Here is a 26,039-nt window from a genome sequence, read left to right as displayed (position 1 = left end):
GACTGAATAAACAATGTTCCCTTAATTTTATGACTATATAGATAAAATAGTGTGTCTCTATAGCCTAATTGGAAAAAAAAGAAATTACCCATTCTTGTGAACATGTAAGCAATTATCCTTAAAAATTAAGCAATCATGTTTAAGAATGGATTGATCAGTAATATTTATTCAACACATTTGTATGCTGCAAGAATCAAAAAGTATCCTCAACAATGCTCCTGAAAGGTACAATATGAAATAAATACATTTCAAAATTACTACTCTAGAATTCTCCTATCCAAAACTACTGTATATAAATAAGCAGAAAAAAGGGGGAAAGGACACATGCTTATTGCTAACTGTTTTCTGTTTAGATTCCTAAATACTTCAGTCATTATTTAGAACAGGTAAACTGCATTCATACATAAATAGTAGATATAATTTTTGTTCCACTAGGTGGCACCATAACTGTCTTTTAAACACTGACCTGATTTAAACTATGGACAAACACACAATTCAAAACCTATAGATTCAAATTACTTGAAATAAAGAATACCATCCTCAGATACCATCCCATCTACAGAAGTTGAACGGATTGGCAATTAAATATTACTTCAGCACAATTAGGTGAGCATTCTCCACTGTAGCTAAGGTTAAGCTAATTTGTATTTATGTGTGGGGGAGGGATCAGAGCAGCTACTAGTAGATAATAGCATAGGTCTGCCCTCCAATACTTCATCACTACTAGATATCCTCCCATAGTTGACTCAGTCTGCTTCACAGTAGGACTTACCCTAACATAATCTCTAGTATTTGGATCACATTAACGTTTAGTTATTAGTATGCTAAGAATGACTCCCATGAAGATTGCCATGTTGCATTTAGTGAGTAAATTCAAGAAAAAAACAAAATTCAGATATGGCACCATCTGCAGACCGAACTGAAAAAATCCGATCTCCCATATCCATCTCTGTCTTACTCATACTGCTTGTTTCTTCATAGTATGCTGGATGGATATAATTTTGGAATTGTTTTTCCTGGAGAACTAATTGCAAACTAAGCAAGATAGCTATATAAGATTTTTGCTTTCTTTTTTTCTTCCAATGCACCGTATCTTTGGAGTTGCTCGAGCAGGAGGTGAGGACCGTTTCTTCTTTTCAATTCAGATATAAGATGTGAAACTGAATCATACTGATGCATATTACAATATAGCCACAGGACCTACCTCTCCTTTTAGGAGCACATATTTAAGAATAAATTGGATAAATGCTGGAAATGTCATCAGATACCTGGTTCATATTACCATATGTGGTGGACATGTTCGGACACGAAGAAATATTGGACTAAAATCCACACATGGTTGGTAAAAATGATAAAACAACATATAGACTTTAAACCAGAGATCTTTTTATTGGGAGTCATACTGGACATATACAATAAAGCAGGGGTCCCCAACCACCGGTCTGCGGACTGGTACCGGTCCGTGGATCATTTGGGACTGGGCCGCCTACTTTGCTTCGGTGCCATCTTATTCCGACGTGCTGGATCAAGCGCTGGTTTTGATGCCGTCCCTCAGCCTCGCTCGACCAAAAATGTCAGCTCCATGCCGTGCATGGCTGGAGAAAAGGGGGACATGGTAGCCGCGGAGAAGCTGCTCTCCCTAAGAAGGAGGCTTCCAATTCGCCGGGCTTATGCCAGGAGTTCTGCGAGGCTACGCTGCCGTCGATTACCTCGATCCCAGCCTGCACGAACTGCCCTCGCCCTCTTTGGAAGTGGCTGGCGACTTGGTCAAGGCTCTGGTGAAGCTCTTCTTCAATCGCCTCACCGACACGCGGCTACAGGCCACTCAGGTGAGCAGCAGGAAAAGGGAGCTGGGCAGCCACAGACCAGCCATCTCTCCGTCTGATGGCCTCGGCTGAATCTCTGCCTCCCAGCGCGCTTGGTCCTCCTCCCACAGGCTTCCCCCGCCCCTTGCCAAGCGGGTTTTCCACCCCAGCCCGGCAGGGCCCTTGCTGCCTTCCCCTCGCCTGACCGGCTGGGCTCCTTGGGCAACCTGGCTGCCTCGTGCCGAGAAGCGCACTGCCAGGCGGGAGCCACGCGGCACAAGGCAACACGCCACCGCCTGGCCCTGGCGAGGGAAAGCAGTGGGCGTTCCCTGGGCGGCGGCCTCGGCCTCACCACCAGGGAAGCGGCTGCCCAGCCTGACTGGCTGGAAGGGAAGGGTGTGTAGTGTTGGTGTTGTGTGTGCGATTTCTTGGCGCGCGGTGCGGGGTCTCTTTTGGCCGGCCCCTATTTTTTTTTTTCAGAGGGGAATATCATGCCTGCATTAACCATGATTATTAAATCCAATCCAACTTTGATTATAATTAAATTAAGTCATAACTAGCTTTTCAATGAGTGGAATATATAATAAAATAAAATAATAAATAAATAAAATAATAAGTAAATAAATAATTTTAAAAAACCGGTCCTTGAAAATGTGTTTCTGCGTGAAACCGGTCCCTGGTACAAAAAAGGTTGGGGACCACTGCAATAAAGAACTGAAATATTTGATTGTAAATGTTTTAACAGTGGCTAGAATTGTATTGCGAAGAACTGGAAAAATGACAAAATACCTTTGCGGGAGGAAGTTATCAAAAAAATTACGGACTGTGCTGAAATGAGTAAACTGACATTTGAAATTAGAGAACAAGAAGACAAGCAATTTTATAGGATATGGGATTTGTTTTATCAATGGTTGGATAAAAAGGCATGGTAATGTAATAGACTAGATAATTTTGTGATAGAAATTTATTAGACTGATATAAAACATAATATATAACCACTGGTTGAAAGTATAACACAAATCTTAAGATAAAACTTGGAACATCTCATATAAAATGATGGAATAAATAGTTTAGTCATGGATGATTAATAACTGATAAATATATAAGCATATATTAGTTCAACAATGTGAAGACTGATATAAGTTGTGAGTAAATTACTACAAAAGGATAGCACAAAAGATATGTAACCAACTGACGCACTGTCTGTATATAAAATGGAAGATGGTTTTATGTTTTTATGTTTTGTATGTGTATGTTTTTTTAAAAAAAAATTTTTTAAAAAAGATGTGAAACTGAATCATACTGATGCATATTACAATATAGCCACAGGACCTACCTCTCCTTTTAGGAACACATTTTTAGGATTTTTTGAATGAACTACTTGGACAATTGAGGCATAAGAGCCAGGGTGGCTCAGTGGTTAGAATGTAGTGCTGCAGACTACTTCTGCTGTGGCTGTTGGTTGCCTGCAGATTGATTCTCACCAGTTGCCTCAAGCCTTCTAGCCTTCCGAGGTTGGTAAAATGAGGACCCAGATTTTGGGGGCAATATGCTGATTCTGTAAACCACTTAGAGAGGGCTGTAAAGCACTGTGAAGCGGTATATAAGTCTTATTGGTATTGCTATAACAAATAACATAACTGTAGTATGATAGCTAAAAATGGAAATGGAAAAAGGGGGCTATGATTAAATATCAAGACCATGAGAGCAAGTATAAAAACTAGCATTAAAATTGACAACAAAGATAGTGAAGGATAAGAATCAACTATACAGGTAGTCCTTGACTTACAACAATTCATTTAGTGACCATTTAAAGGAGTGATGGGATTCAATTTTTTTTTACTACTGGTTCTGTGGGCCTGACTTGGTGGATGTGGCAGGGGAAGGATACTGTAAAATCTCCAGTCAGAGGTGATGTTTGCCAGTTCTCTGAACTACTCAAAATTTCCACTACTGGTTCTCCAGAACTGGTCAGAACCTGCTGAATACCACCTCTGGTTTAAAGATACAGCAGCACTGAAAAAAGTGACATGACAGTTTTTCACACTTACAACCATTGCAGCATCCCCATGGTCACATGCTCAAAATTTGGATGCCTGGCAACTGATTCACATTTATGACAGTGTCCTGGGGTCACATGATCACCTGTTGCAATATCCTGACAAGTCAATGGGAAATCCAGGCTCACTAAACCGTTACTAAGTTAACACCTGCAGTGATTCACTTAACAACTGTGTCAGGAAAGACTGTAAAATGGGGCAAAACTCACTTAAATGTCTCACTTAACAGAAATGTTGGGCTCAATGTGGCCATAAGTAGAGGACAACCTGTACAGGAACCAACAGTCAAAACGCTGCAGAATACATTTGGTAGTCTGCCTTTAAAAAAAATATTCAAATTGCACCCTCATATTTTCTTTTATTGTAAATTAATATACATTAAGTTACCTCCTCTATAAATCAAAACACCAAAATTAACACATATGAACAACGCAACTTTGGGAAAGGTGGTTGTATTGTAACAGAACTAAAAGATTTTTCACACTTGTGGACCTCCGCATTGTCTGCTCTAGGAAAAACACTACCTTCATATTTTGTGATTTGAGTTTTCTGGGCTTTGGAAAATCAACGCACAAATAACACAGTAATCAGATTTTTTGGGGGGAAACAGGAAAAAAATCCACCTTTACAAAGAAGAGAATGCTTTTCTCTTAAAAAAGCAAATACCACGTTCTCAACAGAACACGGATCTCAATAGACCCCAGCATTAATCGGGAACATCGCCGTCCGCTCGAGAACAGCCCTGTGAGCCACCCAAAAGATGAAACCCACTCGTGAACCTTTACCCAGCAAGTGACCTTTCCTTAGGTTATAGCGACTTCTTGCTCCCAGGATCTTTCACAGCACGAGTTCGGTACCGAGCTTTTCTGGATGCCAACCCCAAAGGGAGACGTTTGCCGGGGTTAAAGAAACGGGTTTTTCCTTTCTAGTCCTATTCGCAACGCATCACGGGCTTTATGCTAATAGAGCGCCGCGCTCCTGCTAAGACGCCTGCGCGGTGAGGCCGTTTTCGTCGCGATTTCCTCAGCTTCGTTAAATTCACTGGGGGCCTATTTTTGCTAGGAAACGGCAACACCCTCGTCGACTCCATTTGCTGCTTGCCTTTTTTTTTTTTTTTTTTTGAAACCCTCAGGTCAATCTGAGACTGAATGTCACCGTCTTCCGTAGAGCTTGCAAAACAAAAACGTGAAAAAGTGTTCGCGGGTATTGTTGCAGGATGATAGCTCACTTCGCTGAAGGCGCTGACATTTGCACACGTCGCGTTACCATGACTACTACTGTATCTCCAGAAGGCCCCTCTCTCTCTCTCTCTCTCTCTCTCTCTCTCTTGCCTGCCCCGTCATGCCAAACCGTCAACCGTCTTCCCTGTTTCAAGATGGCCGCCCCGCTAGTCTCCGTTCTACTGCCGGGGATCCCGCCCTCAAGGCTCACTGACGCGGCTGACAAGAGAGAAAGAGAAATGTGGCCAGCCTCTGGGAGTGGCTTCTATATCTTCGCTAGGATTGGCTCTCCGGTTTCTAACGGGGGAATGATGAGGGGCCCGCGTTGCTATAGGCTGCGCTGAGGCTGCACCGTTCCCCGCTACCGAGAGTAACGGTTGGACGAAGGAGTGAGGGGGCCGCTTTGTGCGATTGGCTGTGCCGCTGTCACTCCTCCACCCTCCCCCGTCAGTGTGCTGGTGGTGCGCGCTCGGTTTTTGGGCCTGAGGCGGGACTGCTGGTCAGGCCGCGCGAGGAAGGGGTCCGCATTATCTTCGCGGCAAGGGGCGGAGGAGGGAGCTTGAGCGGAGACGCCGCGAGGTAATGCCGGGACCCAGGAGGGAGCTGGTGCAGCGCTGAGAGAAACGAGGAGGGGAGAGAGATGCGCTGGCCTTGCAGGTCCGCGCCTCCAGTTGCTACCTCCGACAGTGTGTGCAGCCGCAGCTTAGGTGGGTGAATCTGGTTAGCTTCTGAGCTGAGCAGCTGGGAGAGGAGGGAAGCTTTCCTTCCCGGCCCCTTTTTTCTTTGAAAAGCCCGTCGTCAAGGGGGGCGGGGGGGAAGCGAGTGACATTCCTCGGCTGCCGCTTCCCGCCCCCGGAATTTAAGGAAAGGGGACGACAGGAGGATGACCCGCAAAATGAGGGAGTGAAATGTACGCTCGATTTTATTCCGTAAAGCCCAGTTGGAGGGCTGCGAAATGAGTAGTTTTCCGGATTCCTTGGGGAGATTTATCTAAGTAGCTAAATACGGTATGCAGTATTTCTTCTTTGAAGTCCTTTTTTTATTTTCATTTTTATTCTTTATATATGTTGGGTCTGGAGAGCTCGGAAAGCCAGGTCGTAAATTCTTGTTCTAGCTTTCTCGGCTAAATCTTGTAAAGGCATTGCGACTTCAAGGAGAGAAACGATAAATTAATAATTTTAACCATCATCTTAACTGGGAAGGAAAACTGAAATGTATGGCTCTAAGCACTAGGAATTCCTTCATCATTTTGCAAGTTAAAGCTTTAGCAGATGGGTGCCTTAAAGTTCAGTGTAGTGGGCAGCTGGGGCTAAAGATGAATTAAATAGCATATTGAATGTTTGCATAGAAATTTTTTTTTCAGCATTTTATCTTTATTGATGATAGAAGATTTTGTTTCATGGCCTTAATGGTCTATGTCTATTGAACTGATTTTTTTTTCCTTCAGATTTCAGTAATCAGTAGAGTTCTGTTACAGATTTGCTAGCACCTTTTTCTGATGGACAGGGTTTCCCTTTAAGTGGTTCAGTTATTCATAGCTTCGAAAGTGTTATGCCACTAAACTTAATGTTGTACAGTACCTGGAAGCTGTTCTATGTATGATAGATGGGCAAAGGTGTATGTGTGTAAACTTAAACTGGTGATGTTATGGTCATTGATTGTTCCTTCAGTCTACAATTGTTGTATGTAGGCAAATGAAGTTGCATGTTTTTATCTGTATTGCATTACTGAGTACAGTTTTGGATATATTGGAATCAGCTCAGTTCTTTAGATAATAATCTTTCCCGTGCCAAAGATGAAGGTCAATCTGTCTCATAGAATTGTTTTGAATGGATGGCAAATACTGTATCTAAGTTCAGTAAAGATACTACTAAATACATACTTAAGAATGGACAGTCAAGAAAACAAACAAGCGAATCGTTGAACAAATCAACCCAGAACTCTCACTTAAGGCAAAACTGTCAGCCTTCTGAAGTAGACCTGAAACACAACCAGATGAGCTAATTCTAATTTACTGAAAAGCTGTATTAGCCAAATCTTGGAAGTCTGAAATTACCTTGTCTCCTTTACAGCCCAAGAAACTAGGTAGGGTCCATTGTGGGCCTCTTGCCCCCTTCACATTCCTACTTCAGGCCTTTTATCTGATGCTGCTTTGGTCTCATTTCTTTGCCTAGTTTCACGAGGTCTTTCTCCCATTACATTACACAAATGACCAAGCTCAAATTATGTTACTTTCACACATTATGTGAAAACCTAGCTCTCTATAGAAAGATCTAGTGCTGGAATGGTAGAAGGAAAGAGAAGAAGGAGGATGACGAGCAGCACCTTTGAGCTAATGGACCAGGTTAAGGATAGATCATCCTGGAGAAAATCTGGTCCCTAAAGAGTCCGAGCATAGAACTTCTGATTCAGTTAATCAGAAGTTCTGTGCTCTTGTGCATTGACTTACCGTTATTGTCTTCATAAATGCTGATAATTTTCCCTTTTAGTTTTGGAATCTCCAATTTATATAATAAAATTGTTTTTCAAATCTTACTACAAATCAAGATTTCTAAGCCAAGTCTAAACTAGGCTCTTTAATTTCACTGTGATTTATTTACATCTGTAGACATGAAACTGTTTCCTAAACATTGGTCTATCTTGCTCAATATTACCTGTTCTGATTTTTAATTTATTTTGAGGATACAGATATGAATTGATAAAAAGTTTAGAAACGTATAAAATATTCATTGAATAATATTAGAATCTCCTTCTTGCCTTTCTCTATAGTAACAGGTACAATCCATTATAAAATCCTTGGCTGAAGAGATAGAACTTAGTTGAGCCAACTAAGGTTACAATACAGACATAAAGATTTTTACACAGAACAATCTCACTGGATTGATCATGTGGTGATGTATTAAAGCAGGGGTCGTCAACCTTTTGGACCTCAGGAACCACCAAACTCATAATTTTAAATCCCGTGGACCACTAATATGAATTGACTAACGGTGACTTGCTGACGTCGGTGGCAAAGTCGGTCCCATATTCCAGAGCTTCAGTAGTCACAGAACTGGCCCTTTGGTCATCCCAGAGCAGCTGCTTCTCCACCCAGTTACACCGGCCTGCCATGGACTGGAGGAGTTGCTCCGGGATGACCAAAGAGCCAGTCTTGTGACTACTACAGCTCTGGAATATAGGACCGACTTTCCCACCAATGTCAACAAGCCACCCCGGGGCGGATTTCCCTCCCCTGCCATTGGACTTACCTTCCAGGTCCAGCTCATGTGGCTCTACTCAAGGTAAGGTTTGCGCTTGGCCGAAGGGTGGGGGGCTGAGGTTGGGCGGGCCATGTGGGCAGCGCAGCCTTGTGTTCCTGTGCATCCTAGATTAATTGCTTGGGGGGGAGAACATTTCTTTCCGGACCACCAAAATTTTCTCACGGACTACCAGTGGTCCCCGGCCCACCGATTGGTGACCACTGTATTAAAGCATATTTCTAGGATAAAAAATATAAAGGAAATATTAGAAACTGAGAATAGCAACAGATGACAAGTTTGATGTTTTGCTTATCTTGCAAATCAGCATTTTTAGACTAAATTAAGTATAATCTATGATTTATGAGCAACACTTCAGGTTTTTATGGATGGTTATGTCTATGGTGGGCAAAGTAATGAAAGATGCAAAATGGGAGGTATGGAGTTTTTAAGTTTTTACAGATAATTTGTTTTGTGGTTATACTGTAGTTTTCATGTACTTTCCACCTTGAAATAGTGGAACATGAAACTAAATTTTACAATGTGTCAAAAAATTTACTCTTGGTACCACAAAAAAGATTAAAGGAACTGAAGATTACATGCTGTTATTGCTGAACTTAATACTAATTGGTTTTGAGGTACAGGAAAGCTACTGAAAGGAGAGTTAACATTGTTTGAATTATGGAAATTAGATTGCTGAAAATTTAGACTTGCTTTACATAGTAAAAATTGTACTTTCCCCTTAGTTCTTACAATGACATACAGATAGATAATTCATAGATAAAACCAGTTCTAGAAATACTGCAATTAACTGAGTGAATCCATGAGATGCAAATATTACAATGTTAACTAAAACAAGTTTAATATTTATATTGGAAAATCAGGTGGTAATTCTGGAGAGAAAAATATTGTTTGGTAATTCTGGAGAGAAAAAATGTGATTTTATTTTATTTTATTGGGATATTTCTTAATCACCATTTGTTATGGTCACACGAATGCTTCAATTCAAATACTAAAACAATCACAATTTAGATTTCAGATTTTATTAGCAGTCTACTTTTTTAATAGAAATTGAAAAAAAACAGTTAAGTGTTTAGGCTTCATTCAAATATAACATCAGACTCTTGAATTTATACTTGATAATTGCCTGCATGCTACTTGGTTTCACAAAGAATCATACTTTTTTTGTATAAAACCACTATCTTCTAAACTCAAGTAGTTTTGTCAGCAACTTTAGGGATAAGAATTCATTCTGATATTTTGAATATAGATGTGCAACAAGGAAGGTTTGAGTATGACCAAGAAACATTTTGTATTATATCTAACATATTACATAATATATGTAGCATATAAAATGGATTTATTGTAATGTATAGTAGGGATTTACAGCAACCAAGATTCAAAGGACAAAAGATGATTCAGAGCATATGTACCTGTACAGTGGTTAAGAATATATTTTACATTGATTAATAAATAAGATCAGACTTGCCTTTCTATAGGATCACTTGCCAATTGCAGAGGATAGCTATACAAACCCCAGGAAAGATGCAGCTGCTCTAAGGTGTTTCAAAACACATTTTGGCCTTGAAATTGCTTTTTCGCAGTCTAACACATTGTAAGAGAGGTCACAGTTTCCAACTTGCTAGTAATAGATTTAGAGCCAAAGTGGTTAAGTGCCAGCATTTCACTAGTAATGCCAGGCAGATGGGTTGAGGAAGTTTTGTCCTCAGTTGACTCAGCTGCACATCTTACTATTTTGGTGTTGCTGAGTTCTGTACCTGCTAGATAAATTATTAATTTTACAATATTCAGTTTTCATAGGTGATAAATGCATGCATTCAAAAATAGCCAGGATAAATGCTGATTCTTTAAATGTGCAGAACTATGCTGCATTGTAGTTCTGTGTAAAACTAAAGCCCTAACAAGCACTCAGACTTATTTGTGCACGACTGTAATCCTAATACTATAACCTAGGGAAAAATGTCGAAACAGACTTAATTCTAAATAAGCATGAAGAATCCACAGTTGATAATATGTCACTTTGATTGGTTAATTAAGAAAGTAGGTTAGAAGAAAAGAGAACAGAAAAAAAACTTTTTGGTTAATGTTAAGGTCATATCTATACTAATTATAGTGTTGAAGGAAGTGATGGACAAACTTCAGTTATGCAGTTCGAAGGGTTCTTAAGTATAGAATAGTATGTTGTTTCAACATGCTGAAAAGAAACAATTAAGAAAAAAGAAAATTTGCTCTAGCTTCTAAATTCAAGTAATTAACCTCCAGACTGTTTTTAATATTTAACAAAATATAGCCAAGAGACAAATCCTAGAACTTTAAAACTTGCACACTTTATTGTTTTATTTTGGTTAGTCCTAATAAATGTATTACCCAATTTGGGAATTTTGATTTTTTTTAACTCACAAAGTTGATTGATGTCCCCACATAAGAACATAAGCAGTCCCCTTCTGGATTATCTGTTTAAAATGTTGCATCTCCCTCTCTCCCTCCCTCCCTCCCTCCCTCCCTCCCTCCCTTCCTTCCTTCCTTTAAGGAATGTTTAAATTCCCCCCCAATATATTTTATAGATGATTCTTGTTAAAATCAGATTTTCCTTTTTTGATACTTGGTAATACAGTATATACATAGTCTTCCTCATAGTTTAAATTTTGAAGTTTGGATCTTTGTGATAGAAACAAAGAACAATCTAAAAAGATCATGAAGGTACATAATTTAGAATTGAGGTGTGCACGTCAAACCACATCTCGCAGGCAGAGCAATAGTAAACTAAGTCTTTGAACTCATTCATGCTCCTATGACATAATTACATATACTTTCTAGATGGCCAGTTCTCTTTTTAGCTTATAGGCATTCTTGGAATAAAATGTAATATTGGAGATTGAGGATTTGTAGCATGCTATAGTTGCATTTTAAAAAATGATATTAGAAATTATAGATATTAGAAAATATTTTTAAAATGTATTGTTGGTAACTTATTGGTTCCAAGTGGCATCCAGTTGGTAATTTTAATCACGGAGTGCTGTTTTTGCAATTATTATGCGATCATGCCTTAATGTTAATTAAATATTATTTTAGCTACTTTAGATAATGGGAAACAATGCAATCATTTTAATCCGCTATCAGAAACCTTCAGTCTGCTTATATATGATTATATGATTCTTAAATATGCAATTCTGTGGTTTATTTATTTATTTTGCAAAAAATGGAAAAATTGGGCCCTTACATAGTGTTAACAAACATATTTGTTTATAGAGATTTTTTTGTGAATTTGATTAAGTACTAGGTCAGAATTATGGTAGTAATTGAATTTTATTTATTACAGATAATTCTTGACTTATGACTGGTCATTTTATAACCATTCAGAATTATGATGGCCTTGGAATAGGTGCTATAGGACCTGTAAAACTCATTTGAAAAACTGTCACCATGGCCCAGTGGTTTCCTGACCACATTTTGTTTGCTTGGCAACTCACACACTTTATCTCATCTCGCCTTGCTTCCCCTCACCTTGCCTGGCCTTATCTATCTTTCACATTTGTATGGCTGCCCACCTCACAAAAGTGTGACTTGGGTGGCTTACAAACAAAATTAATATATAAAAACAGTCTCCCCATCTAATGGGTCCAGCCTACCTGCAGTGGGTAGTAGAGCTGAAGAAACCCATGGTAATCAGATGTCATCTGATCATAACAAGGGAGACACCAAAAGATCCCCCAATAGCAAATAGCCATTGCTACACCAGATCCAGTGTGTGGCATTGGCTATTGTCCCATGTCAGGCTCGGTTGATCTGGGATAGACCCATTGTCATTATGGTGACCATGCATCCCTGAGCCACTTCAGAACCCATTCCTAGAGAAGGCAGATTGAATTTTCCAAATTTGGAGAACTCAACTGCCAGCCCAGAAATGTAGTCAAGAAGCTCAAGCAGGAAAGTTAGTGTTTTGCAGGGAGGCTGGTACAACAGCTGCAATTCTGGCTGATTCCTAGAGCACAACTTAATGAACAGAGTCTCACATCTGATGACCTGTAGTGCAGTGCTCCCGAAGGCTGTAAGAGATTCCTAGATGACATTCACCACTCCTGCCCCATCTCATTACATGCCCAAAACCTGCTCGGCATATCTGCAAATGGACTAGCTCCCCTTCTTGGCCCAATCTGGTCTCAGTGATACCATGTCAGGAAGAACCTCTCATCAGTGATTAAATCATTAATTAGATAAAAAGGTCTATGGCAGGGTAGGGGAGTTCTCAGTACTGCAACTTCCCCTCTGCCTGGCACTGTCTCCACTTCCAAAGCCACAGCATCCCACAACAAACAGATCATGAGCTCCCTAAACATCTTCCATCTTAGCTTGGCCTCCAGCCCACTCCTCCATAAAGCAGCCTAAACAGGTTCTTTCAATAGCAGATCACTCAGGAACAGCTAGACCAGTCTGTCGCTACATTTTTTAAAAACCATGTAGCTCACAAACATGGCAAACATGATTGGCATAGTACGCGTGGTCAGCACCATAAAACAGCATGCCCTGCCATCTTTCAGAACAATTCTCCAGTCTAAAAATCCAAATTGAGCCAAGCAATCCAGCTTCAGCAATTTCAACTTCCCTTCAGGCAAATGCCACTCCAAAAACATCCCTTGAACTGCGCATGCAGCATACAGCTCACACAGCATACAGTTACAAGAACAATTGCTCCAAAGCTTCCACACACTCCACCATCTTAACCACTCATCTCCTTTCCCAATTTTACATATTTATTTTGATAAGAAGTCAAACCAAATGTTTTACCCTTAAATGCTGATAGGGAAGGGATTCTCACTGAAAAACACAAACCTTTTGTCTTCTGATGCATAAGCTGGAGAGCAGAAATTTGCTGAGCTTTTTATTTTCTTAAATTGGTTCTCTTCCCGTTGGTCTTTTTTGGTCAGATTTTATAACAGCTGAAACTTGGAAAGCTAAAAGTAAGGAAGACTTGAGTAGAGAAAAAGCAGGAAGGGAACAAAGAATTCAAAGGATTGAGGGACAAATTGAACAATGTAAGCAGAAAGTTTTTGTTTATTTCAGGGTTGTCAAACTGGATTTCTTCAAGGGCTGGATCAGCATTGTAGTTCTGCACTGTGGACCACCTGGGGGGTGGGGGTGGGACTGATGCCTCCTGCAGCACCCTGCCAGCCAAAACGTGGCACAGAGGGTCTGTGTGCGGCCCCCCTGTGCCTCGTTTTTGCTTTCCATGGCCTCCTGCAGCACTCTCCAGCTGAAAATGGGCTTCGTGGCCTGTTTTCGGGTTGTTTTGGGTCAGTTTTTCAGGCTGTTTTGGGCTACTTTTTTTGGCCCATTTTTGGCCAGCAGAGTGCTGCAGGAGGCCATGGAGAGAGAAAAGAGGCGCAGGAAGGCCACATGTGGCCTGTTTTAGCCACCAGAGACACCACAGGCCGGTCCCTTGATATTTCCAGGCCAGCCCCATAGGACGGATTTAAGCACCCCACGGGACGGATCTGGCCTCAGACCTTGAGTTTGACACCCCTGGTTTAAATGGTTATCTAGCTGAAAATATAATTGAAATAAATTAACAATAAGGCATAGTATCACTGGTACCAGTACTTACTTAATTAGTAACTATAACAATCAAACTTCATTTTTAAGCCTATAAGCAATTTTTAAAATTGACACCGGTTACTTTTAGATTTAAACCATCTTTTTGACAAGTTGAAAAAGATATGTTTTTTCAAATATATAAATAAAATAGTTTCAGTTTCGGGCAAATGGCCTGATTTGTTTTTAAAATGGTTGCAATGCTTATTGGGAAAGATTTCTACTCAGTACTCTGAACACTGGTGCCTATCTAAATTTTAAAAATTAACAGAATTGTATGAATTGGGCACTTGGAAGTTCTAGTGCTATATTACTTAATCACTTAATAATAATGGATACTTTTCAGCAAGAAAATGTCACTATTCAGGCTTTATTAATCCCTATAATGGCAAATATATTTAGGTAAATAAACTTTTCTATTAAATTTCAGTGTAGAATTCTGTGATAATTGAAATCATTTTCCCAGTAATATACATATGCTAGAATTTATTAAAAATTAAAGTATTGACTGTGCCAGAAAATTAGTTGTTTGAAGCTTTTCATATTAAAATATTTGAACAAGGAGTTTTAAAAATTGTGAACATTTTAAATTCTGCCACTATCTAAGAAAAAGCCCCATTGAACACAATAATTCCAGTGAGAATATATTTGTATTTTTTAAACATATGCATACAAAGCATTTTCTTACATGTTAAGAAACCTGGCATGGAAGCATTCATTTAAGTCACTAGTGGCTAAGCTTGTTTTGAAGATTTATTTAAATAAACTAATATTTAAATTAAGTTATCACTAGGTAATCATGAGCACCATGGTGTACATGAAAGTTGGTGGTCTTTAAACAATTTTAAAATTAAAAATTTTTAAATTGCAATTGCGTTAAATTTGTCTATGATGATGAGCCTAATGCAGTGATAATGTGTACGTTCTTGCAATCTTTGGCAACTATATTAATAAAAGGTAGAGGACATTGCTTTAAGGTTGATTGGCTCTAAAGCTTTCAGAAATTGGAAAAAGAGTATCATTCATCTCTAACAGAAAAGATGTACAAGTAATCCTTGGTTAACAACCACATACTCAGTGACTGTTACGACAGCACTGAACAAGGGGGCCTTGTGACTGGTCCTCAACGTTCCGGCCATCCCAATACCCATACAGTCACATGATTGCAATCTGGGTTGTACTTAATAGGGTTGCAGCATTCCACAGTCACATGATCACCATTTGCAACCTTCCCTCAAGCAAAGTCAATGAGAAAACTGGAAGTTTGTAAGTCTCTTCAGTAAGTCTCCCTCTCCTGGCAGCAACCATCCCTAACCCAGCTACACTGGCCTTATTGCCCACTTGCATATCCTCTCCATTGTCCATTAAATTGAAGGTTTATTGTAAAAATACTTTTACATCTATATTCAGTATGTTTCTGTTTGTATTTCTCAGTACATATGAAGGTGGTCTTCATTTATCAGGAAGCATGCATTCCCTTTAGAATCCTTAAGATGCTGTTTACCATATTTATTTTTGACATTTGTTAGACAGATTTATATATTTCTAAACAAACCATACTATAACAAACTACTAGTTTATGTGGAGTCTGGAAGTATTCTGGGAAATCAAGATGATGGCTGATGGTGGTACTTTATTTCATAGTATGCTAGCTCTGCATCTGAAAAGAATAAAATAGACATAGATTTCAGTAAAGCTCAGCATCCTTAAGATTGTCAACACTGACTGAAAAACCTTTGAAAATTCCTTTTTCCGTGATAAAAGGGCAGATGTGCCACATTGCCACATTTTTGTGTCCGTATTTGTATGTGTGTACCTGTATCAGCAGAACACACACCCAAAAAGGAGAATCAGGACAAAAAAAATATGCCGAGAAGTTGAATTATTCTAAAATTGATTCCCTGTATTTTTTCTCATTCATACAAATCTTAGAACTTTGCCCATTTTTTTCAGCAATGAGAAAAGAATGGTTTGTCATTCTTGCATTCATATGATGAGTTCATCAATAAAATAGATTTTGGATACAATATATAGTTACCTGGAAATAAAAATTTGTTGAGTAAAGCTGCCCTGTGGATACATATTCAACAAAGTTTGAATGAATTAACTACTTCTGTGCATTCAGTGTTCAGAACACCCTGTTAAATTATGTAAGACTTGCTCTAAATAGGCTCAGGATCATAATGTCAGGTTTGCTTATAGCTTAGTTTAAGTAATAGATATTTCTGTTACCCTGAATACAGTAATTACTATTGTTTTGCAGTTGGTGTTCTTTCCCATGTGAAGCATCTTAAAGGTACCATTCTTCGGGTAGAAACAAGGTCATAAATTATTTTGCAGTGGCTGTTTGGTACATGATTGCAGCTTCTCCTGGCTTTCTTGTTTTAAATGTGATCTCTGAGAACTGTATTGATTATGTGCATTGTGGTTGTTATCTAAATTTGGCTTTGTCTGAGATACTAATTTTTGCCTGTGCATGATCATGAATATTTGATGGTTGAATTGCTTAGTAATGAATAGCTTAATAACACATACATTAGAAAATAATGCAACTCCACTACTTTAAACAAATGGTCTGGTTGAGTGCCATTATAAATGAGTATGACATGAATAAATATGGCAAGGAGATTCTATTTTCTCTTACTTATATTCTAGTTCACTTTATAAAGGTAAAGGTTTCCCTGTCCAGTCGTGTCTGATTTTAGGGTGTAGATCTCATCTCCATTTCTTGGCCGAGGGAGCCAGTGTTGAAGACATTTTCCATGATCATGTGGCCAGCATGGCTATATGCCAAGTTATCTTTCCACCTACTAATCTACTTGGATTTGCATGCTTTCTAATTGCTAGGTGGGCAGGAGCTGGGGCAGGAACAGGAGCTCACTCCACTGTGCAGTACTTGGTTCTTTTATATGGGAGTCTAATTATTCCATAAATTGGCAGTAGAAACTTTAATGCACACAGGGACTCCTTCCCCATTCAACCCAAAATTATTCTGGCATTTCATGTATGATATGCCTAGTTTATTTTATTTTCAGTCATAATAGTTATGATTGAATGAAGAATTTTTTCCAGGATGAAATACTAGCCTTTATTTCTTAGAACATTTGATCCCAAATGTATTCAGAGACATTACTGGAAAGTAAAAGCAACAGACAGCTGGAAAAAAAACTGCTTTATTTTGAAGTTTTGATGGGCAACCCAAATTGAAATGGCACAAATAACATCATTTGTATTGTTCTATAAGAATGGAGATATAGGGATGACATCATGATAGCCTTGGGAGATTGGAAGTGACTCAGTGTGGTGGGAAGAGGTTAAAAAATGGCCAGGAGTGATCTGGAGGAGAGAAGGAGGATGGAAGAAGGCTTGAATTGAAAATGTGACCAAGCAACAAAAAGGATAAGGAGACATGGAATAGCAACTCTGTGAGTGATTTCCAGTCTTCTTAAAATTGTCATATTGAGTGTAGATAGAAAATTTGTGGACCACTGACAATTGACACTAGCATAGGAAATGCCATTTATTTCACTGTATTATGCTTGTATATTGTATTTCATTTTGTTTTGTTTCTGTTGATACGTTGGCAACAACTTTTTTTTTTAAAAAAAAGATTTTTCTCTCAAAGATGCTTTTCCAAGAGGCAACTGGACTTTCTGGTTTTTCTTTGAAGATGTTTCACTTCTCAGCAGCTCTTGCTGAAGAAGCTTCTTGGATGAGAAGCGAAATGTCTACAAAGAAAAACCAGAAAGTCCAGTTGCCTCTTGAAAAAGCACCTTTGGGGCAACCATGATCTGGACGACTGAGAATCTCTATAGACAAGAGACTTTTCTCTTTTTAAACTAAACTGTATGAATGGAGAGCTCATATTAACTGAAGGTTAATGTTGAAGAATTGTTAAGTGTTAGGGCCTGGAAGTATGTTTAGGAACATTGTATTGAAGATTACCTTTCAAGTTGCAATCTAAGAAACTTGAAATATTCAAGTCCAACTCTTCATATTTCAGTATTTCACGGACAAAATTTCTGATGGAATAACTAACTAACACAGAATACATAGTAGCAAATGTGTATTCGTATCTTTCCTACTTGCTCCTTAGATGAAACATGTTAATCAGTATGGTGGAATACAACAGCACATAATTAGTATGCATGATATATTGATACTGTAGGTTGGTGTTAAGCAAAGTATTGCTAATAATACTTGTGAACTGAAAATAAATTCTAGTCTTTCAAAGTGTTCTATGATTTTAATGGCAACCATAAAAATTACTTACCTGGAAAACTAATATTAGAAAAGAGGTATATATTTAGTAGCCTTTTGATGTTAAGCAGCAGCTGGGAGAAAAAGCAGGCAGGCTGCTCAAATGATCAGCCAACTCCTCAGATCACCAACCACTCTGTGGGTCATCATTCAGAATTCTTGCTTTAATGTACTTACAGATGAATAGAACACTTTTTACAGGGTTTTGCTTATAGTTATCTTTTAGGACTATTGCAGATTTAAGCTCCATCAGTGGGTTTTCAGGGAGCTTTTTAAATTGTCCAGTGATCCAGAATTGTCTACACTTATTTTTAATAGAAAATTTTGTAGTTAATTAGTATGAAATATTTTATTAATAGACCTGTCAAGTGAATGGGTTACTCAATCTAAAAGTCATTATAAATATCTTTAGTATAAATATATTTTTACCATTGAAATCAAACTGAAAATTCAACTCTAATGATTAATAGCTTGATAGCTGTGATTAGTCAAAGTAATTCTTAAAGCATATGAGCATATTTTTATACTGAAATTTTTGTATCAATATTTCTGTCATTACCAATAAAAATAAAGTACTGAGGGATCAGTGTTGGACTTTCTGTCTAAATTTTGCACACGCATTCACATATACAGAAACAGAGAGAGAGAGATGTAGATGTTCAAAGCCTGTCACATCTAAATTCTATATGACATGCTTACGTTCTTGAGGGAGGACTTGAAATCTTACATTCATCTGGAATATACCCATCTTAAACTGCATACTAACATGAAAACCAACTGCACTCCAGTAGTAAAATTAGACCTAACCATTTGTACTAAATTCCTCCTCTTGTCATTTGGAAACTTTCTGCTATCGTCACCCAAAAATTGACAAGTGACAAAGATAATAATAATACGTATCTTGTGTCTGTACCTGGCAACATGATATTTATATATCTGACTGAGGCAGATACTGGCTAGTTGGGCATGTGTACAATTACTGCTGCTTATTTTAGTAGTTCTAATTATTAACCCTTTTCTGCAACATAATCATGAGCTCTTGGAAGTACATGCTGTATATGAAGGCAGACTTTTTTTTAATCCTATGGTCCTTATGATATGTCTCGTCAATTTAAATGTAAAACTGCACCCATTTGGAATTATTTATTTATTTACAGTCATATGTTAGACATATGGAAACAGTAGTAAAGTATGGAACAGTGGGAGGAAAAATTAGTGCTCTTCCCAATTAAAGTAATGTAGCTGATTTGTGTTAAAGTAACATAATTATTTCAGTTGCTTAATATTTTATTGATGTTTAAATTATAAACTGAAAGTGAGATGAATTACTTTAATTTTATTCATGAATTAAGTATTCAGCTATTTATTCTTTATTCAGTAAGTGACTTTCCTAAATTAATTGTCTTTCTGTCTTTGTGATATAGGTAACATAATCCATGGGTAAAGTTGGGAAAATGTGGAACAGCTTCAAGTACAGATGCCAAAGTCTCTTTAATCCTGAAGGTGGAAATAGAAATGAAAATGTGGACATAAATTCCAGTAGTGCATCTGTTAGAGATAAAAGTGTTTGTATGCCTGGTCCAACTCAGCAGCAACCAAGCAGTCCTTTGCAACTGAATCTAAATACTTCAAAAGGCTTTTCAAGAAAGAATCAAAACTGTGCCACAGAAATCCCTCAGATTGTTGAAATAAGCATTGAGAAAGAGATTGACTTGAATGTTGCCTCAGGAGCTAAATTTGCACGAAGAGATTCCTACTCAAGACATGCTCCATGGGGTGGGAAAAAGAAACATTCCTGCTCTACAAAAACCCAGAGCTCATTGGAAAGTGATATAAGATTTGGCTGTTCTCACTTGCAAAGGAGGGAAAGAAGATACGGTGTGAGCTCAGTTAACGATACAGATAGCATCTCGAGCAGAACCATAGGAAATCGTTCTCTGAGGCAAAGATTGCAGGAAACTGTAGGCTTATGTTTCCCTATGAGAACATACTGCAAACAATCTAAGCCTCTTTTTTCCAACAAAAGGAAGATCCATCTTTCTGAACTAATGTTAGAAAAATGTCCTTTTCCTGCTGGATCAGATCTGGCCCAAAAGTGGCATTTAATTAAGCAGCACACAGCACCAGTGAGCCCACATTCTGCTATTTTTGATGCATTTGACTCCTCCTTGGCTTCCACAGAAGATGAGGAAGATAGGCTGAGAGAGAGACGAAGGCTCAGTATAGAAGAAGGTGTGGATCCTCCTCCCAATGCTCAGATACATACTTTTGAAGCTACTGCACAGGTTAACCCATTATATAAATTAGGGCCAAAGCTGCCCCCTGGCATGTCTGAACTGATGGGAGACTGCAATTCAACAACACAAGGAAGTTGTGATTTAGAGGAAGACACAACTACTCTCTGCTTGCAGTCACGTAGACAAAAGCAGCGCCAAATATCTGGTGAGAGCCATAGCCACATCAGCAGACAAGGAGCTTGGAAAGTGCATACTCAGATTGATTATATTCACTGCCTAGTGCCAGATTTACTTCAGATTACTAGTAATCCCTGTTACTGGGGTGTGATGGACCGTTATGAAGCAGAAGCACTTCTAGAAGGAAAACCTGAAGGCACTTTTTTGCTCAGGGACTCTGCTCAAGAAGACTACCTCTTCTCCGTGAGCTTCCGCCGTTACAACCGGTCTTTACATGCACGCATCGAGCAGTGGAATCACAACTTCAGTTTTGATGCTCATGATCCCTGTGTGTTTCACTCCTCTACTGTAACAGGACTTCTGGAACACTACAAAGATCCAATTTCTTGCATGTTTTTTGAACCGCTACTTACAGTTTCTCTAAATAGGACTTTTCCTTTCAGCTTGCAATATATCTGCCGGGCAGTCATTTGCAGGTATACTTCATATGATGGGATTGATTGTCTTCCTTTGCCAACAATGTTGCAAGACTTTCTGAAGGAATATCATTATAAGCAAAAGGTTAGAGTACGATGGTTGGAGCGGGAACCAATTAAGGCAAAGTGAACAGAGTTCAGAATCCCTAGTAAACTCACATTGTGATTTTTTTGTGTATGTGTTACAGTATACCACGTGAAGCACATCAGTGTTCAGCTTTTAATGTACTTTGAGCTTATTGTGTTTATGATGCTGCCTCCAGTTAATTGTGAATACCTCTTGAAACATGAACAGAACACAAAATCACATTTTTCATCCATTTTAATTTGCCGGTTACAAAATATGTCTACTTTCTATTACAATATTAATATAACACAACTATTGGGCATTAACTTTTAAATTCTATTCAGTTTCATAATTCACAAAATAGCTTGCTAGCTCTTTTCTTCTTGATTAATATGAGCACTTTGATACCAAAAATTGACTCCATATAACTGCATTCTCAATTTAAAAAATACTGCTTTTCATAGTTCACTATCTCCTATGCCACTTTTTATATCAAAACTATTTTAAGAGGAAAAATCATAGGTAACAGGGGAAATCACTATTACATCTCATTTCGATATTTTTAAATCACATGCATCACTGTACCAATATTTGGTTCCAGGATTGTCCCCAAAATAAAATATTTTAATAGATTAATCATGGAAATAATTAGATAATTAAATTTGCCAAAAATGAATATAAATAAAAAGTTCTAAAACAGAGGAAAAAAATACCTTCAGATATATTGGCGGTAGATGAAATTTATAATCTAGTAAAGAGGTCCCCAATCCAAGACCACAGACCGGCACTGTGCCATGCAAGCAAGTGAAACTCCATCCGCACACAAGCAGGATCCAGGCAGTGCGCAAAACCACGTCCTGCCAGCCCGTGGAAAAACCACCCTCCACCAGTCCCTGATGCCCAAAAGCTTTGGGGGGGGGGGGGCTCTAGTGTTTCATGAATGCAAGGGAAGTTTACCTATCAGTACAGCAAAGGAGCAATGCTTGTTCAGATAAGTCCATATGCCATAAGTTGTTTCATTAATCAGGATCATCTTCACTCTGCTTCTTCTAAATTAACACTTAGGTATTTTTTAAAAACCCAGTAGCTTCTAATTAATCAATCACTGCAACAAATATAGTGGTTAAGATGAACTTTCTTGAATTAACAGTTGGAATTTGTATTAACTCTGAAGGTCTTTGTCTGATCTGCAAGTTCTGCTTAAGAAGCTTGTGGAAACTTAGTGTAACACTGAAAAATATCTGTACTAGATCTTGCTTTTTATTTATATTTTCTGATCATGGTGATCAAGGCCATTTTAATCTGGGTTGGATTATAAACAGGCTAACACAACCTTGGTCCAAATTTCTGTTTTTCAAAATAGAATACTGCTACAGATTACTGCATTTAGTAATTAAAGGGACTCTTAACAGCCTAACCTTATGCCCATTATTTGTAAAAGCATTGTTTCTGAGGATGCTAGTACTAAAGAAAAAAGTTTATTCAAATGTGGGTTATGCACTTCAGTTGGTAGAAAATTAATTGGGATCTTATGAACCATTTAATTTATTTCAATTTGAATGGGTTGTCAGATATAAACAAAAAGCTTACCACTCTGATTTTTTACTTCTTCAGAAAGTATTTTTACATATCTGTTACAAGCTGCAATATCTTCTAGCTTAGTTATAGCTTTAGACTGATCCAGAACAATTAATATTCTATCCCACTTCTGTTTTCCTCTGATGCCTATTTGATGCATCAGAACAATTGTATTTGTAAATTGTATAGCAGCTTTTTTATAATTTGCATATTGTGTTCTTCCTTAAGTGAAATACTTTGGAAAACTTGTTCTTTTGCTTTTTTTTCTTTGGGAATAGAACATATCTTGTTTTGTTCTAGCTGTGTTTGCACTAAAATTTGTATTGGAATACAGAGTCTCTTAGTTTTGCTTATGTGTCTTGTATCAGTGGATAGTTTTCTTAGTTTCTTAACCAGTTGGGACAGTATATTCTTTTCAATGGCAGCAAATGTGAGGCAACAAACTTCAAAGCTGCATATACAAGAAAGTTATATATGCCAACAGTAACCAGTTTATCCACATATGTGTTTTTCTGCTTGGTGTGCCTTGTTACAGCTTTTTGTGTGCGTGTGTGCAAATAAAGTACAATATTTTCAATTTTATTCTTGTACAATTACTCTTTTATATTTGCATAACACTTCTTGGTGCTATTAACATTTTTAGACCTTGGAAACAGGGTCAAATCTACTTGCAGCTATATATTCCATTACTTTGCTACTGATGTGTTTACACTTTTTATTTCTCTGTTTTATAATTGTAAGCTGCCTAGAGTAGTCCCATGGTAAAATAGGCAGCAAATAAATTTAATAAATCAATATAGATTTGTTAGACAAGCTAACTTGTTCCATGGTTGTGATGAGACAATATAGGTTGTATTATTTTGAGTTTTTGGAGGAGAGACAGGATACAGACCAGACAAAACTTGTAAATAATTTGCAGCTGAATGGTTGCTGCAGAAATGTAGGATTCCCTTCCTTGAGATAATGTCTTTGAGAGTTGAGAGATTTTACCCTTCAAAGTAATCTGTAGCACTTTTAAAATAAGATGGGTTATTTTTTGTCATTTTGTTCATTTCATTTAAAAAAACTACTGGCTCCATTTTTAACAACTGGAAATTTCATATTCTTCCAGATAATTAATATTTATTTTATATTGCATCAGAAAAAGAAATAATCAGTTGAGTTGAAACTGGAATGATATATAAATTCTGAAGTTCTGAATTTTAAAACCAATATTTTTTATTTCTTATTCTATTCAGAATAATTTCTACTGTGAATTTCTGGCAATATTACTGTGAGATCCTAGTGATATAGTTTTAAATGCTTTTACCGATAAACCTTACTTATGTTTCTGTTTGACTTGTTAATACAGTGCATATGACCTGGATTTTATACTATTTAGTGATGCTTGTTATTACTTCTGTTTTTTTGAGACAGATTGACTAATAGAGACCTTTTCTTTTTAATAGCCCCAACGTGTTTGAAATCAAGTTCCTTTTCAAATATGGCATCAGTGTCCAAGAATAATAACCTTGCTTTTTTGTTGTACATATATTTCTTCAGAACAAATACTCAAATAAAGACAACACATGCTGAAATTATCCTTAAAACAGCTGGCAATATTAGGGAAAGTGGTAAAATCTGGAAGCAAATACCACCTACAGAGTTCATGGTAAGGAGGCAAGTAACTATTAGGTCTCCAGAATTTGAGTAGTTTTCTCAGGCTTAGATGTACAGGTATAATACAATTGGACACCATCTGCATAATAGTGCCACTGAACTGCATTGCTCAATACAACCTCTCCTAGTTTTATTGATAGAGGAGCATTTGTGAAATAGTGAAGGAATTGAAACTAAAAATTAAGCCCCACTATAATGGAACTTCTTTTTATTCAAACAGGCAGGCTTGCACTCTGAAATAGGTAATTATATGTATCTGTTTATTTGTTTCTATATACATGCACATGTACTATCTGTGTATGTCATATATTATTGCTGATATTTATGTGTTTCAAAACTTGGCAGAGCGATCTAGGTAAAATTTTATGTCAATAAAACCATCTAACCTAAATACAAAAATTAAAACAAACGTATTGCAGTTGGAGACATTTGGATAAAGAGGCACACTTTTTGTGATTTAAAACAAGCCCACCAAGAAACGCTCCTCCTGACTTACACTGTAAGAGTTACATTTGCCTCTTGGGTGGGCAAGGTGGTGTTGGATATGGCAATGTCAGTACCTTAACTTGGGCTTGATAGCTTACAAATAGCCAGTCTAGTACTTTCAGGCCCAAAGGTCCTATCTAATAATTGGATTAAAGTGTTCTGTACTCATTGCAGGACCCCCACTAAGTTCAACAGGACCCCAGTGCACTGTCCATTGCAATAAAGAAATTATATAGACCCAGTTCCAGTTTTGAACAATGACTCAGTTCGTTGAAGCCACACAAAGCACCAAGTTGAGCTGTTCTAATTGACACAGGTAGATATAGTGGGTAGGGGTGGGGAGAACCCATCACGTTGATAGATTGGAGACCGCTAATCCAAATGGATGGTCTTCTTTGGAAAGCTAATTTCATCTGTGAAAATGAGGTCCTTATTATGACATACCCTAATGAGATTACTGAACCTGGTCTGTATCAGTCTACATAGTATCATAGCTGATAGAGCCAGCTATGTTGGCTGTGAGCTCCCTTGCCACTTGCCATCATGTGAGCTCCAGTGACAGAATCAACTACAGCCCCCAAAATATACATATTTTCCTTCAGAAGGAATATTGTCTCGTCTGAAACAAACTATCTTCCTAATCGTTGAAAAATGATCAGGCAAAGGAACTCTACATTTGATGTCTGATTTAAAAATACAGAAGAGCTCATTAATTTGCTATACATTTTTATTTTGATAATCAGGAGTCAGTGGCCCAATGAAAGACAATGATTTGCTCTCCCACTAAGCAGTTTTATTAAGAACTTTTCTCTGAATGGTGTAGAATATTCTCCAAGCCCAGAATAACTTCATAGCAATCTACAGGGCGTAAGGGAAAGCACGTTTAATGACATTGCAACAGCAGCAGAAAGGTACCTATTGACATCTTAAGTATTAAAATGGTGATTATAATTGGAGTTGTTGCCAAGATGGAAAGTTGGAGAATCTGGGAAATTCATTAGGTATCTTTGAACAAAATGTGTTAATGCAGAGAAAGAAGTTCAATTTGTTTGCATGCAGAAGCAAATTGGGATTTTTTGCAAGTGGGTACCCAAGATGCTAGGTAACTGACTCCACTTCAAGTAGGCTTCTCCATGTACAGGTAGTCCTCGAATTACAACAGTTCATG

At 37.9% G+C, this 26,039-nt stretch overlaps 1 protein-coding gene across 3 annotated transcripts; it reads left to right on the top strand.

The window, feature by feature from the left end:
• The first annotated feature begins 5,354 nt into the window (after positions 1 to 5,354).
• SOCS5 (suppressor of cytokine signaling 5) lies at positions 5,355 to 24,315 on the top strand. 3 transcript variants are annotated; one of them, XM_087932194.1, is made up of 2 exons: positions 5,355 to 6,092; positions 19,616 to 24,315. In XM_087932194.1, the coding sequence occupies exon 2, from the start codon at positions 19,628 to 19,630 to the stop codon at positions 21,209 to 21,211; it is 1,584 nt and encodes a 527-aa protein (XP_087788320.1). In that variant the 5' UTR covers positions 5,355 to 6,092; positions 19,616 to 19,627; the 3' UTR covers positions 21,212 to 24,315. The 3 variants fall into 3 exon arrangements, with proteins under 3 accessions (XP_087788320.1, XP_026551651.1, XP_026551650.1); XM_026695866.2 differs by having other exon boundaries at positions 5,356 to 5,664; XM_026695865.2 differs by having other exon boundaries at positions 5,358 to 5,792.
• Positions 24,316 to 26,039: the final 1,724 nt, after the last annotated feature.

This window comes from Pseudonaja textilis, chromosome 1, assembly GCF_049901715.1.
Source record: "Pseudonaja textilis isolate UNSWEBS1 chromosome 1, rPseTex1.2, whole genome shotgun sequence".
NCBI lineage: Eukaryota > Metazoa > Chordata > Lepidosauria > Squamata > Elapidae > Pseudonaja > Pseudonaja textilis.
Note: the sequence above shows the minus strand (reverse complement) of the source record. Positions and strands in the feature narration are given on the sequence as shown.